The sequence below is a fragment of the Aythya marila genome, assembly GCF_965140915.1.
Source record: "Aythya marila genome assembly, chromosome: 5".
Taxonomy (NCBI): Eukaryota; Metazoa; Chordata; class Aves; order Anseriformes; family Anatidae; genus Aythya; species Aythya marila.
In genome coordinates this window covers 14,467,439-14,483,869 of record NC_139046.1, presented here as the reverse complement: position 1 = coordinate 14,483,869, position 16,431 = coordinate 14,467,439, and the positions used below count along the sequence as shown (strand labels likewise).

General features: G+C 34.9%; 1 protein-coding gene across 4 annotated transcripts in view; it reads left to right on the top strand.

Annotated features, from left to right (window-relative positions):
* PAPOLA (poly(A) polymerase alpha) overlaps positions 1-16,431 on the top strand; it is a 42,221-nt gene that overhangs the window by 3,483 nt on the left and 22,307 nt on the right. For 3 of the 4 annotated variants that reach the window (XR_014317550.1, XM_082760873.1, XM_082760872.1), the window contains exons 2-10: positions 6,161-6,331; positions 6,934-7,000; positions 8,157-8,238; positions 8,714-8,823; positions 10,653-10,706; positions 12,756-12,867; positions 13,999-14,088; positions 14,184-14,322; positions 15,504-15,576. Coding sequence is in view for 3 of the 4 variants with exons in the window: in XM_082760873.1 (XP_082616999.1) it covers positions 6,161-6,331; positions 6,934-7,000; positions 8,157-8,238; positions 8,714-8,823; positions 10,653-10,706; positions 12,756-12,867; positions 13,999-14,088; positions 14,184-14,322; positions 15,504-15,576 (898 nt within the window). In the remaining variant the exon portion in view is untranslated. The remainder of the gene's footprint in view (positions 1-6,160; positions 6,332-6,933; positions 7,001-8,156; positions 8,239-8,713; positions 8,824-10,652; positions 10,707-12,755; positions 12,868-13,998; positions 14,089-14,183; positions 14,323-15,503; positions 15,577-16,431) is intronic. The other variant, XM_082760874.1, reaches the window with a different exon arrangement.

Sequence of the window (16,431 nt, the reverse complement as noted above, 5' to 3'; positions counted from 1 at the left end):
ATGTAATAACCTCTACTGAAGATGAGTTTGATGTAGTAGAGAGGGAAATGTGGCAAATATACAAGGTATTGTGATAGCTTTCAGTCTTCTACTGTCACTCCAAAAAAGTCTGAGTTCTCGTTTGGGGACCTGCTGGAAACCCAGCTGCTTTGGGCTGAGCAAATTTCACCTAGGAGGCAAGTTTCACATGGGTGGCAATTTTCACCTCTTAACATTGAAACATTTCATCCAACTTGTAGGTCTTTGCTTGGTACTTCCTGTTATCTTCTGATTCAACCTTACTGAATTTCTTAAATGACTACCTCTGGAGTATTTTGTTCCCAGAACAGCAATCAATCTTGGTTTTGGTTCAAGTGCTGCCTGCAGAGTTCAGTAAAAGTTTCTTCTGTTTAAACTTGGGAAACTTCTGAAATTGTTGTTAGTAAGAATGCAGTGGATGGGTGTGTGTCTGGACATGCTGTTTCTACTATTCTTCTGTACAAAGACTGTCCCAAACAGAAGAGCCAGAGGGGACTTAGGAATGAGTCAAAGGTTAGCAGAAATTGAATACTCTTCCTTTTGCCACAGTTGCCATCTCTTCCATAGTTCTGTTGCTTGTCATTTCTCCAAAACACATGGTCAGGTCTGTTTCAGGTGACTTGAACATACCACGCCAGCAATTTTGACACTTTTTTTTGCTAGATATTAAAATCCTACCCAGGAAGGGCAGCTGTCTTAACTGAAAATGCAACTTCACACGTAACCAATTTGTACAGACTTCGTTCAGAGTTTTCCTTTACTTCTGGAATTGTGTGTAGTGATTATTACGTTAGCATTAAGCCAGAAACTTTCATCTGAACTTGCCATTTAGCCCTTGATGGAGAAGACTTCAAAATAGACAAAACCCTCAAAACACTCTGAAACCTAACACAGCAGAGCTTGAGCTTTGTGAATTTCCCTTCAGTTGCTTGACCAGATGGTGGGATGGCCAGTATTGCTCCAGAAATCTGGTGTAGGTGTCACCATGGCATTTGACTGGTGTGGTCAGTAGAGGCAAATAGAGAGGACAGTTACTGAGATTCTGTAAGTTGTGTGTTTATATCAGGAGGAAAGGCTGAATGAGGCAGAGGTCCTGACTGAAGTTAGATGTTTAAAGTTAGCATCCTGTGGGCTCTCGACACTATTTTAAGAAAGAGAAACCATAGGCTTTTTAAATGTCTTCATCAGTGCTGGCTTACTGCACGTGTCAGTCTGGACAAACTTCATCCATAGCTTAGATTTAGTAATATATGCAGTGGAAGGGATTTTTGTGTGAATGATTTACTTAGCACACATTTACGTGAGTTAAGTCTTGGGTGATTTTGATCTATTTAAGGATAGATTACAGTTCTGTTACAATTTGTTAAAAATTGGGCATTGTTTTTTAAGATTCCAGTTGTTCTTGTTGCCTTTTATTTCCATTGAGGATTCCAAATTGCAAGAGTGATGTTTGGGTAATGTGATGCTGATCGCAGCTATGTTCTCTTTGCAGTAAGAAGCGTGCAGTCTCAATTCAGATAATGCGTTACCAGTAGAAATGTGGTAGAATACTGGTAGTAAAGAGGAAGAAGTGCTTAAAAAAAAAAAAAGTTTGCTCAAACTTGACGAAAGCGGTGTTGAGATTATTCCAGCAGTTGAGATAAAATGCAAAGAACACCCTCATTTAAATCTTTTTCTTTTATTTTTGGAGGGAAGCATGCTTGAAAAAATTTAGTGATTCTTATTTGTTCTGTGGTATATGGAGTAAGGTTCTAGTATTGCTAAAGATGATGTAATAGCATAGTAATGAAAAATGCTGACCTCTTAGTTAATGTGTGGTACGGTGTTTTATGTATGTATAGATGCACACACCTGTCTGCTCTATTTTCAGGTAACATGGATGTGTTTTCATGGTGTCGCCCGATCTTTCAAAAGATATAAAGTCTCTTACACCCTTATTTTTTCTTCCACTCCTTCAATCTGTTGTACAATGGCTTAAGCAGTGGCCATATTACCAGGATCTGTTCTTTTTAATTAAGTAGTTATCAGTAACTACATACGAAGATTCAACCCACCAAAGCTTTGGGTTCTGAAGGAGGTAAAAAAAAAAAGTCTTTTAGGTATGCAGCTGTAAACTTAGTAGAGACTATAATATAACTGTGTGTGTGTGAGGGCACTTAGTGTGGGGAAAAAAACACATCACAGGTACATTTCCCGGAGAGTTTGAGACTAATTCATGTTTACCATGAGGTGTTGCATCACAGCACTTGAAAACCACTGTAGCTGGTGTTGAGTTTACTGATGTTTAATCTGTCTGAAGAGCGGGCACTCTTCAGACATTCAGGTCAAAACAAAGCAAGAACAATAGCGTGCTAAATTTACCTCAAAGACCTTTTCTACAACTTTGTTTTGTATTGAGCTCTTGGCAGGTAGTTTACATTTATAGTAATGTAAAAGCAAGGTCTGTGCGTGTTTATGGGGTTAACTAGATACAAAGCCTCAAGCTAACTGTATATTATTCTTCTCGATGATCTTAAAAGTTTTGTCTCCTTAAAATAAGTGAGTACAGTTCTAAGCATGGTTTGATCTCTCTGATTTACCCCGCTTTTGTTAGGACTGAGTAGTTGGGATGGGACTTTCTGTTGTATTTCAGTACTCTTTGCTTTTTGTTAATGCTTAACTTCAATGACTAGCAGATTTGACTAGCCTTCCCACCCCCATCCGAGGGACTTAACTTCCCTAATCCTCTCAGCTAGGAGGATAGCAGTGATGCGTGCTTACCTGTCCGTTAATTCAGTAGTTTAAACCAGGAGATTCTGAAAGTGATACTTCATAATACAGCACAGGTGAAAACTGGAATGTACTTCTGTCTTTCTGTCTTTTCAAGGGGGAAGATATTAGAATAATCTTCTTTTTTTTTTAAAGCAACTCTAAGACCATTAGCGGTTATGGGCATGTAGCATGTAAATGCAACATTAAAGTTAGAAAAAAGCAGTTGATTCTGATGTCTGTTTTTCTATTATAATTATTTTTTCATCTATAAAGCTGCTAGTAAAATGCTTTATTTGAAATTTCTTGGTTTCATGAGTGGCTATGCCTTTAAATCTTGTCTTGTAATTCTGAAGATTTGCTGCTGTTTAAACGGATAAATACGGATTGCATAGGACAGGTTACCTTACTGTATTAAAATCACTTCAGGATACAAACTTCCTAAGTTGAATACTATTCATATGTACTTTAAAAAAAAAAAAAAAAAAAAAAGGCATTTGGTATGTTTGGGAAAAGGTAGAATAGCCTTAACTTCGGTAGGTGTAAATGGAGGGCTCGGTCAGCATTAGTGATTTCAGGAATCTACTTTATTGGTTCAATATCAAGAGTGATTTTTTTTTAATCTAGGAATAGTTTTTGCTAGGCTAGGTTTTGTCAGCCTTTTCAATGAAGTCTAGTATACAATTATGGATGGGTGAAATGTGGTGAGTCTATCAGGGAATAGTTATGCAAATAAAACTAAAATACTATTGCTTTAGCTTACTGGTTTACAAACATTAAATTAACTTAGTTTTCAAATGTTGTAGTTGATTATTTTTTTTCAAATTAACAATTGGCAAAAGAGGGGAGAAATTGTAGTTCAAATACACCTGACTGCTTTGTAATACAGTTAAAAGATTCATAATGTGTAAGGGATGTTCAGGTATTGAAAACTTTTTTTTTTCATGACTGCTTTTCTTGTAGCAACCTAGTGACTGAAGGTACTGTTCTTGTTGACATCCTTGAAAAGATTATTTCAAAAAAGAGAGAAATTTGTACTGGGTTCCCTTGTCCTTACTATGGTTTACTCTTTTATATAACTCATCTTAACATTTTTTTTTTAAATTTTATTTTTTTATTTTATTTTTTTCAAAAATGGTTCACGCAAGGTCCTAAAGTCTATATGATTTGTTCAGCTGCTACTAAGTTCTTCACTAGGTGATTAAAGCTTCTTAGCTGAAGGAAGCCTTGTCAAATAATGTTCTCAGACATGATTTCTTGGGATTTGACTTACGTACAGTTTCTAGTATTTTTTTTCCTGCTTTGCCTTTTTATTCTTTTACTAACAGACAGTTGTACTGGGCAAATCATATTAGGAACTGCTTGGCGAGAAACTTGTTGTAAATGATAATGTAAGATCAAATACTAAAACTTAGAACAATTTTTAAGTGAGCTTAACTTGTGGAAAAACACCTTACATTTTGTTGATTTTGGTTAATTTTATTAGTTAAGATGCTCTTATGAATATTCAGGAACGAGGAATAAGGTCCTAAGCAGATGATGACCACAGATCATTATGGAAGTGAAAATGAAGTTGTGCGCTAAAAAAAATTGTAGTGTCATAGAAACAGTCCTTCTGTGTAAGAATAAAGGACTGATAATACAGTAATGTACTGGGAATGGGGTATTTGCTGAGGATAAAACTTTGACAGAAGTGGTCAGCCTCCATTGCTGAACACAGAGCAATCTTTTTAGGCTTCATGAAGATTGAAAGAGACCAAATCGATAGATAATACAGCTTTTACCTAAGTAGAATGAATAATTGAATTTGGGGGAAAATGTATCAAATGTCTAATCTGAATTAAAATTATTACAGTGTTAACTTGTACATTTGGTATTAAATGCAAGCTTTATACTGTTGAGAGTGAGCTTGTGTAGCAAGAGTATAACATGTACTGGAGATGAAACACAAGCATTACTTTAACTTGAAGGTAGTGCTTTAGTTGTTGAAAAGGCTTTTTAATAGCTGTTGATATAATGGTTATGTTTCTTGTGATGTACTTTGAAGGGGTTATAATGTTGGTCTCCTAAGAACTGATTAAGAAACAAGTCTGTTTCGTATTCTTTTAATGAGAAAGTTCTTTTCAGTACACTTAAACAGTGATTTGTTACTTTCAAGAATAACAGGTGGGGGAATAATACATATAATTTGGAGGAAAGTTGTCAATATATCAATATAAAAATAGTATTTATTGCTGCAAGTAACCTTTGGAGCCATTTTAATACAGATTTAGGTAGTATATTCTACATCTGAAGTATATAAGCGGGAAGATTACTGAGTGTTCTTACAGATAAAATTTGGCTATTAGAGACGATAAGATTATTTCTGCAATATTAAGAACAGTTCTTAAACAGCTTTTTTTGCAAGTCTTTTAACATGGTGCTTAGGGATATGGTTTAGTGGGTGATGCTGGTGGGGGGAGGGGGGGAATGGTTGGACCAGATGATCATGGAGGTCTTTTCAAACCTTTATGATTCTACGACTATTGATTCAGAAAGTTCTAACTATGTGAGTGTAGCATGTAATAATCAGAATCTAAACACTGATGTTCCAGAGAAGCAAGTTCCGTTTTGAAATATTCAGAATTACTAGCTTTAAAGCTCCACTGCTCTGAAAATTAGGCTGTATTTAACTGTGATTGTCACAAACTAATCTATAGCCATTATGAAAAACTGTGTGGCTGTTTGGGTGCCCAGGATGCTGATCTAGGAAAGCTGTTCCTAGATTTTATAGCAAGATGATACCCTCACTTCCATGTTTATGTTGAAGCTCTTCTGCTTGTGCTCTTGTGCCCTCTCACAACCTTGAAATATGAGGAGTTGAATTGAGAGTGCTGCCTTTCTGCTTGAGGTTTGGCTCATAACTCTTTGCATAGCTTGAAAAGATGGTCTTCAGAGGTCCCTTCCAGCCCAAAACACACAATGATTCAATGAATTGAGGATGTATCTTGTGTTGTAACAAAATTGAGACGTCATAAATTCCTCTAAATCATCCTGTAATGTAATGATAGCCAGATGAGAAGTCAGCTTAAAAGTAGCTTATTCTAGTACTTCTAGTATGATGCTCTTGCTCAAAATATGTTAGAGCCTCCTTAGGTGAATATTTGCTGTGTGAAGTCAGCTGATATAGATCATGTTTCATAGCAACTTGTGACCCTGTAATCAGTATTCAGAGTTGGAGAAAAGTAACAGTCCTTAATAACACCTATTTAACACAGATTGGTCTGGGATGTGGCTGCTAACAGGAGGTTTAACTTTTTTTTCCCCCCTTTATTATGTGTGTCTTGTTTGCTACTTGGATGAGAATAAATTTATTTGTTCCTGATAGTAACTTTTATCTAATTGCCTTTATTAGTCCCGTTACAACCCAGGGATCACAAACACAGCAACTACAGAAGCATTATGGCATTACCTCACCTATCAGTTTAGCTGCCCCCAAGGAGTTTGACTGCATGCTTACCCAGAAATTAATCGAAACCCTAAAGCCCTATGGTGTATTTGAAGAGGAAGAAGAACTGCAACGCAGGTGAGTAAATGCTCTATAAGTGGTTTTCTCATACCTCTGCATTCATGCAGCTAACTACTGAACCCTGAGCATGTTTGTGTTCTTTCAGGTGCTTTTTTAGAAAGCTTGGTGAAATACTAAGCTTCTTCCCTTAAGAGGAGTACCTCAGTACATAGTCATTAAAATAGCCCTTAATTTTAGGAGTTTGGCTTGCCATTTTTTTAAAATTGTTTTAGTGGCCCTTGCTCTTGATTTTTGTTATTTTTAAGCTTTCTAGAGCTTTTTGCTGTCAGTACTGCTGCTTACTGTTCTTTTAGTTTCATGTATTGAATCAATTGAGGTTTTGTTTTGAAAGTGAATAGAAGCCATTTACCTGAAATATATGTAGGCCTTGCATGCTTTCATTTCTTCTCAGCTTAAATTTCTTCAATGCCTTTGAAGAGGAAAAAATAGTCTGAATGTTGTGAGTGACTTTGTTTCAGTGTATATATAGAGACAAGATCTGTAATTAGATCTGCAATGTTGTTCAACTTGATTCATTGTGTGATGATGATCAGTGTCTTAAAAATAATGTTAGTTTGCTCTTAAGTTCATAGTTTATGATTCTGCTGTTTTATCAATAGGATTCTAATTTTGGGAAAACTAAATAACCTGGTAAAGGAGTGGATACGGGAAATCAGTGAAAGCAAGGTATGGATGTATTTTACATGACATTGCTCAGATTAAGATTGCTGTAGGAAGTTAATTTCGGTTCATGTTCCTGGTATAAATGTGATGAATCATAGGTTTGGAGATCAAATTAGGAAAACAAGTACAACCTTTGGTTCCAGGCAACATTGTAACTTTAAAGTAAATCTTAGTCAAAGAGAAACTTTGAGAAGAGGAGTGAGAAAATAGCATGAAAGTTCATGGTAGTTGTAACAGTAATTTTCAGTTGTTCTCTCCTCCACTTAGGTAGAAGTACAACTCAACTTTGTCAAAATTTGTTTACTACTATGTCAATTACATGCTTACGTGGCTTGCTTTTGTGAATTAATCCTAGATCTTAAAATGAATTTATTGCGAATTTATGGTACTTGGCCCTTTTTCTTTAACATCAATTTTAGAAGTTCTTTTCCTGTAATGCTATTTTATTTTACTGAAATAATGATTACAGTAAATTTAAAGTTTCACTGAAAGCAAGCCGGATTAGTCTTTTCCTTCCCATTTTTGTAACCAATATAGACTTCCTGTTCTGAAATGCTAATTGTCTTTGGCCACAGTGCTATGATGACAAGAGTTCTTTAAAGGTGCAAATCCAGGAACTTAAGTATCTTTATGCTAGTAAATATAACTAAATATTTTTATCACAAAATAAACACCTCTCCTCAAAACAACCTTTAAAGAAGAATGTAGGATCTTACAGATGGCTCTGAGAGTAATTTAATAAACGTTGATACAGAAAATAGCATGTTTCTGCTGCTCCAAATTAGAATCTATCATCAATTTCAAAGTCAGCATAAAGTGTGCGAGTGTTAAGAAGAATCTGTTCAACATTCATATCTTAAATCTTCTGCTCCTAAAGTGTAGAACTACTCAAAGTTACTGAGATTGAAGTGATAGTAGTTCCCAAATGGCAAAACTACTTCTGTCTTTACTAAGATTATTTCAGTAATCACTGTACCTTAAAGGCTATGAATCAGAAACAATATATGTAAGGAGTGAATTGCTACTCAAAACAGCGTTAATCTTTAAAAACATAAATTGAAAGAAAGGAAAAGAAAGGAATATCTTTTTGTATATAAAGTTGTGTGTGTCACTATAATCTGCTAAGAGAAAAATAACGAATTTTATCTGCTCCATCTAGAATCTTCCACAGTCTGTAATAGAAAATGTTGGAGGAAAAATTTTTACATTTGGATCCTATAGATTAGGGGTTCATACAAAAGGTAAAATTTACTTTTATTATAAAAATGGTTGTGCCAAGCTAATACATCTAAATGTCATGCTTAAGTAACAAAACTTACTGTATTTTTGTGGTGGTATTAGAGTTTTGTCAGCTATCGCTAGTCTTCATTCTAAATAAAATAAATCGGTTCTTGTTGGGGGTGGGAAGCAGACAAGAAAGTTGGAAGTTATTTTTTTTTTTTTTAAAGTTGCATACTTGGCTTCTTGTGGTTTGTTCTTTGAAAGTTACTACAAATGAAAAATTGAAGGATGTATGCATGCATTCAGTGTGTTTAATGGCATGAACATTTTTCTTTAATTTGTTTTCATTTAGTGTCTTCTTAGGAGCTGCTACAGGAAGAGAAATGAAATGTTCTGTTTTTGTTTAAAAAATAAATACATAAAAATTCTGGCTATTGCTGGCATTTTGTGTGTGTAAAGTGTAAGTAACCTGCTTGTGTTAATAAACGCTTCCAGGTGCTGATATTGATGCCCTATGTGTTGCACCAAGACATGTTGAAAGAAGTGATTTTTTCACATCGTTTTATGAAAAACTGAAACAACAAGAAGAAGTAAAAGATTTGAGGGTATGTGAATGGCCTGATACAACCAGCTGGAGTGAGGATGCTGAAAAGTTAAAAGTGCAAGATGATTCCTGAAATAAGTAACTTTGCTGTTAAGGCTTGCAGTGGATATTTAGTTAACTTGTAACAAAACCTATCAACATAGTTGAAATAAGTAGAGATTCTTCCAAATTTTCTGTGTCCTATTACTTGATACAGTTGTTTGAAAATCTGGATCGCAGAATAATCTGGTAGCACTGTATTAGTGTTGCAAAATTTCTGTTTGTACTATGTAGCAGGAGGCAGGTGCAAACATGTTTGGTCCCGATCCCTTTCAGGCTAAGTTTTGTTGAAGTTTTTAAAAACAGTAGCACAACAATACACTTCATAATTTCTTCCTTATATAAATCACCACTGTGATTGATACTAACCAGATCTATATTGGCTGTCAGCTGTCCACCTGAACATGGAGGTTACATTTTTTAGATGCTTGTGCAAGATTTTCATCAGGTGGAAAGATGAAGATTTTTTCTCTTGTGTTCATGAATGACAAGCCTCCGTAGATTAGTTTAAATCTTAGTAGTGTTAATTTAGAATAAAATTTCTCATTTGGAATTTGTTCTTCTTAAATGAAGATAATTGCTGGTAAATACTAAACATTTTTTGGTTTAGTCCTGCCGTGTCCTGAAATTGAGGTGCCTCTGCAGCATTGTCTCAATGCATCCCATAGTAACTCTTTCTAGTGTAAACATCTGGTGGCAATACTATATGTACTGAAACTACTGTTCGGAATATTTTATTATCTGAACGCTTTTTTAGTAATCTTTAAATCCACATGCTATAATCAAGAGGATTCTGCCTTTCAGATTTCCTATTAACTTTGCTATAAACTCTTAATAATGATTCAATGTAATGTAGCTGACTTAGCAGCAAGGGAGATCAGAACATGTTTGCTATTCAGTGTGGCTCTGCATTGATGTCAATAACTTTTAGGTCAGTCTTAACACTTTAAATTAGTCCAGCTAAGTCTTAAAAAGTTTTCTTTGTGGAACCTTGACTTTATTACTGGTTGCTCTAGTGAGTGAGTCTAAGAGACTTACAAACTTTTAATTGTTAGGATGTATCCTGCCAACTAGTAGACTAAGATTGTAGAGTGGAGTTGTCTTTTCCGTTTAAGAACTGGAACGTTCTCTTAGAACTGTGCTAGCCTCTGGAAGTTCCTAATGTTTGTTATTGGAAGTAAGCAATGTACTTTGATTTTACAAAAGCAGTGCTCTGCAGATTTGCATCTAGTTCAGGTGCTCAGTTTGGGAAGGTGGTATTCCTAGCTGATTACAGAACAGTTACCAAGTTCCATAGTTTTATCACAGATACTGTTGGTTCAACTAAACTTTGTTAATGACTGCAAGAAAAGATGATTGTTTATCAGGTGAATATGGTTGTCTTCTTGTCATTTCTTGTAAAATACTGACAGCAGAAACAATACAAATAAGATGCCTGTTAGAATAAGAATTCCCATAGGTTAGCTTTAGAATATGTAGAGATGCTGTGGGGTGGAAAAAGAGTCCTACCAGTGTAGTGAGGAAAAAAATTTGGTCTTGAGGTAACACCGTCGCAACTGGCTGGTAGGAGTTTTGTTTATAATTTTTATCTAGGAAGCTGTGGTACATAGTAGGTCAGTGTTTACTGCGTAAATCCTCATTGGTAGAAAAAGACAGCTGACAAATCAAACTGAAAGCAGAGGAAAAACATCTATGTAAATAGTGTTTCATAATGATTGTTCAGATCTCCTATCTATTGCTTGTAAATGTTCTTCTCTATACTGAAAATAAAATACAACTTTTTTTCCCCAGGCTGTTGAAGAAGCTTTTGTCCCAGTTATTAAACTTTGTTTTGATGGAATAGAGGTAAAGATCTTTTATGTTTTATTTTATTTTGTTAGACTGTGGTTAAAACAACGATTTCAGGATTTCCATAATTAATATTTATGAATACAAATGCTATTAAAGTGACAATCCTAAATTCACATTCAAGTGATTGACAGCAGTCCTTGGCTGTGTGAGACTTTGAGACTAAAGTAAGTCTTTCATGCAGCTTTAAGCAGATCAAGAACATCTACCTGTTCTTTCTTTTACCCTCTTGTATTGATGAGTTTACTGACATGTAGAGTACAGCATTAGCACTATTGAAGACTTAATATTTAATAGAAATGACGTATAAATGTGGCTTCAGTAATTTTTTGGCTATTAACGGTTAACTGCCCAAACCTTAAATTCAGATTCGCTTTAATATGTTGTACTGTAGGCGGATCTCACAAATGTACCGCTGAAGGGAAGTTAGGTAGCCACTTCACCCTATTTCTTCATGCTTATGTTAACACATGACCAAAATTATTGTTTCTGTCCAATTTGTCTGTAGCCTGACGGATTTATTTGTTTGGAATGATAATCATGCTTAACATTTTTACTACTTTGGGACAAGTTACTAAGAAAACAGGAACATTTCTTTCAAAAAATACTCCATAAATCTTTTTCAGACCATCTTACAGTCAACATGTCATCTTGGTGACAAGACCAAAAAAAAAAAAGAACTGTTCATGTACATGGTTATGTACTATATTAACCACTAGCTGGTGGGTATACGAAGGAAACTTCCCAGTGGGAAAGAAGTCCTGTGTTAGCTATCTGATACAGACAATTTGAAAAGTAGTTATACGTAGGTGTAGCATTGTACACAAGACTGGAGAGCTCCTTCTCTCCCAGTCTCAGTTGGATCTCAGCCTTGCAATTATAATGATCCTTAGGGTATTGGTAATTTCTGAGTCTCAGGAAGATGATGAACCACCTCCTTCACCCTGATCATTCCTGCTTATTTGTATTTTCACTAACATTTGTGTAAGATGACACTTAGCCAGAGAGATGTACTTACTCTCAAATTAGAGAGATGCACAGAGATACGTGATAGCATGCAGTAAGCTAGCCTGTGACTTTTAATTTGTCAGCTACTTTATTGCTGTCTGTGTATTAGGTTTGTGTTGTATATTAGGAACTTTTTTTTTTTTCCTGGAGAATTTGTTTTCTGTTTACCTATCTTAGTTATTCATAATAAATACTGAAAGTTGTCATAGGCGTTCTTTGGTATGTCTGTTATTTGCATGTTTTTTAATCATTTACATTTAAGCCAGTCTTCTCTTGTTTTCCCTTTCCCTGAAATTCAAAATACAAGCTGAAATAGGGGAATGAAAGGATTATCTCCTATAAGACTTAGTAGTATTTTGCTCCATTGTAGTAATTCATAAACGATGGGCTGTGATGGCTTAGGTTTATGACTCAAGACTTAATCCATATTGCTGACAGTGCATTAAATAATTCTTTTGTCTTGAACAAATTTATGATAAGGGTTCTTTTTGTATGCAAGTGTTGTTAGGCCACAGTTTCTGATGTTTGTGTTGGAAGATTGTTTTTCTTTTGTAATCCAGGCAAAAGATACCAAGAGTTATTCCCTTTTGTAAAGAAAACCTAAGATCTCAGGAAAAAAAGGTTTTAGTCATGTGGTGATCCTGTCAGATAAATTACAGATTTTTCTGCTGATGCTAGTAGTAATATATGCATTGAAGTTTTTGATTTTCTTTTTTGCATTCCTGAGCTAGAAGTGATGCTTTTTCCTAAAAGATTTTTATTTACATTAACAAGGGGCATAGTTCTTATGTGCTGGTTCTGTATTGATCTTGATAAGTATTTTATCATCTTGGAATAGGAGTCGTAAGATAAATGAAGTGTCTAAAAGTGATTCTTTAACATCTGTGAGTGGTATTCGTGTGTATTGTTTAAAGAGATTAGTTGTACTAGAAAGTGCATTGTTCTTACTATTAGTAAACTTGATGAAAATGAACTACAAAACTAACTTTACAGAAAAAAATGGGTTTATCTCATGTTTTATTTCTTTTTTTTTTTAAGATTGATATTTTGTTCGCAAGATTAGCACTGCAAACTATACCTGAGGACTTAGACCTCCGAGATGATAGCCTACTTAAAAATTTAGACATTAGATGCATACGAAGTCTTAATGGTATGTATTTGTGTATAAATTTTGTCAAAACTTTTAATAAGTATCCTAGATTATTTGATGTAGCAGTTGAGATGTGTACTTGACTGAAAATACCGTGACTCTGTGTTGGAGTTTATATCGTTTTGTACAGGAGAGTTGTTTGTATGGACTGATTTTTATAAAGCCTAACTTTTTAATTGGGTAATAAATGGTGTTCCCTAGAAACTAACGGGACTGCGAGATTTTAGTGTGGGGCACTACATATTTCTATAAAGAAAGAAAATTGATACAAATTTTGTTATATATGTTATAAAATTTGTATGTATTTTAGTATGCATAGATGTGTACAGAATTGCTTTGAGGATACAGAATTAACTAGGGATTCAAAATACTGTCAACTTGAGGTCAGATCTCTAGTAGTTTACAAACTTGAGTAACTTTTTTCTATGATACAAAGCTTAAAAATTGCTATTTTTGTGGGCAAGGGTAGGGGCTCCAGCCTATGTGCAGCTTGCTGGGGAGGAGAGAGGAACCCATGTTATATATCACTGGTTTCAGTACAAAGTTGAAAACTTGATAATCTCAAGTAAATGAAAACTGCACATTCTTGGCAACTGGGTGGTAAGATAACAGCAGCTCCTGTTGTTTTGTGAAATTCATCTTTGTGCAGTCTCTAGAATTCATGTTTGCCGTTTCACTTTGCAGGGAACTCCTATTCCTATATAAGAGTATTTTCTTGCAGTCAGCTCTCTGCGACTATTAACTGTTAACAACTATTTATTCTTGGTTTTAAAAAATGACTAAAGGAAGTAATATAGTCACCTACGATGTTATTCTTAAGCTTGAAAACTTTCTGTTGAAGTCAATACAATTTAGGTCCAAAAACTGTTCCATTTGGCCCGTTTTCATACACTCAAGCAAAGCTATGACTTTAAACTTCCAAGATTTCTGTGCTGAAGTAAAATGAGGGGGGGAAAGATGATGAAATGACAATATGTTTTCAGATTCAAAACAACAGTGATCAAAATACCAAATAAGAAAGCTTCTAGTATGGTGATTTAAAGTTTGATAGCTTTGAAGGTGGGAGAGGATAAACCAGCAAAAAAAAACACCCTTGAGACAGGCAATGTAACAGATTCTTTCTTTTGGCAGGTTGCCGGGTAACCGATGAAATTCTGCATCTAGTACCAAACATTGACAACTTCAGGTTAACACTGAGAGCTATCAAACTGTGGGCAAAACGTAAGCAGTTTTATTCCAAAATTCGCAAAACTTTCATTTACTCTTATGGTTGCTGATAACTCTCTCCTTTTGTCTTTTTCCTTCTCGATTCACAGGCCACAACATCTATTCCAATATACTAGGTTTCCTTGGCGGTGTTTCCTGGGCTATGCTAGTAGCAAGAACTTGCCAGCTTTATCCAAATGCAATAGCATCAACTCTTGTACATAAATTTTTCTTGGTATTTTCTAAATGGTATGTTTTTTTAAATTTAGATTCCGCTAAAATAAAATTGTTTTGTAGACACTAAATTTTAGTCCTGTTTTTATGGTACCTTTTTCAGCTGTTACCAGATTAAGTTAATAGTTACAAGCATTGTTCTTGCTGCCAGAAAGTTGCTAGCTTGGGTTTTTCAATAAAAGTCATCCAACATGTCTTGTTCTTAAAGTATCCAAAACAAAAAATCTTAGTTTTAAATTGCTCTTTTAAATTATTTATTGTGACACAGTGTTGCTCTCCAGATAAGATTCTTATATAGTTCTAGATAAGAACAAGCACCCAAAAATACGAAGTCTTTTAACATTCAGATATTGGAATGCTGGGGAAGGGAGGTGTATCAGCAGCAGGTTTAGGCATGTATTCCTCATGAGACTTCATGAGACATGGATTTTTAGAATCATTGTACCAAATTGTGGCTTTATTTCAAGTACAGTGTTTTTTTCCTTCTTACTGTGAAGATAATTTCCACCGTTTCACTATTCATAGGTTTTATAGCCTTTTTGAGAGTCCTAGCATTGAGTAATATCTTGCCATGCTAAGCTGATAAAGAGAAACTGGTTGCATTGGAAGCATTAATGTACAAATACCAACAGGTGGATTAACTTCTGCTCTTCATAAGAAAGGTGGTTTAATTCATGGCAGTAGAGAACAAAAGTATTACCTTTTTTGTTGGTTTTAGCGTGTCATTCAGCATGGTTTATTTATTTTACAATCTGGTTTGGAAATTGCTTTCTTATTTTATTCTGAACTCTTTGTAATGTTCCTAAAACACTATGATCATGCTAGCTGTTTTTGTAGTTTGTCCATGAAATGGCTTGCATGAAAATTGACCCAATATCAATCTTTATTGAGGAATTTATTTAGGTATTCCTATAGGAATTTATAGGAGTCGATGTTAGTTACCTAAGCCACTGGTTGCAAAGCTCAGAACGAAAGAAAGTTCATTGCTCTAATGTCCTAGAGAAGTTAGTTACAGCTGTTTTGTCCTTCAGCACTACGTTATTTAAAGAACTATAGTTAGACCAGCTTAGTCTTGAGGAAATGATGCTTTACCATGAGAACAGAGTTAAGAAGGGTCACATTCAAAAAATATTGTTGTTTGAACATACGTGGTTGTATCCAGTAGTCTTATTCAGTGCTACAATCTTTTTGAACAGGGAATGGCCAAATCCAGTGCTATTGAAACAGCCAGAAGAATGCAATCTTAATTTGCCTGTATGGGACCCAAGGGTTAGTGTATTATTTTTTCCCCTATAAGTCACATGTACAGTAAATTCAGTTGCTTAAAGAGTACTAGGTGAGCTTCATTTTAGTTTATTTATATTTTGGTTTTATGTCATTATAGTAGCCTCTAATTCTTCTGAGTATGGAACAAAGCTTTATTTTGTAAACTGACCACTTGAAGCACACTTGCTAAACAGTGTACTTTTTAATTCAACTTCTTCAGTAGGTGATCTTAAGTATTCAGCACTAGATAAATGCCTTAACAGCAATGCGTTTTCGAAAAGTCGCTTACCTTGAAGCTGTTTGCTGTCATAGTTAAAACCTATTAATAGTTAAAACCTATTACTTTTGCAAGTATACTGAATTAACTTAAGTGCAACAGTCACAGTTGGATAGGTTCACTTCTACGTAATAAATGTAATGCCTTTTTCGTTTTGGACCCAAGAAGATGGTAACTTGAAGTCTTCAGTTGTTTTTAATGCTATTTATAATATTCATCTCTATCATTATAGCACCTATATTAAGGACACTGTATATTAATATCTTCAGGTAGTCAAAGGAATATCTTGCTACAGACATACAGTTAATATTTTGACATTTCAGTTGGGCAATAGTGTGGAGGTATTTAGTGCTGTTTTACCAATTATGCAATAATTGGTGTTCAGTTTACCTTTTTGGGGGAAATGGTGTAAGCACCAGAGGTTGAGTTGCATATGACCTTTAGTCCTTTCCATCTGCTATTCTGGTTGACAGAAGTCCACATTTAAATAATGTGAGACGAAGATGAAAAACTGTTCTTAATTCGAACTGTTACTGCTGGGTTTGAGGTCAGTGTGTGATGTTACAGAACTGTCTGTGTAG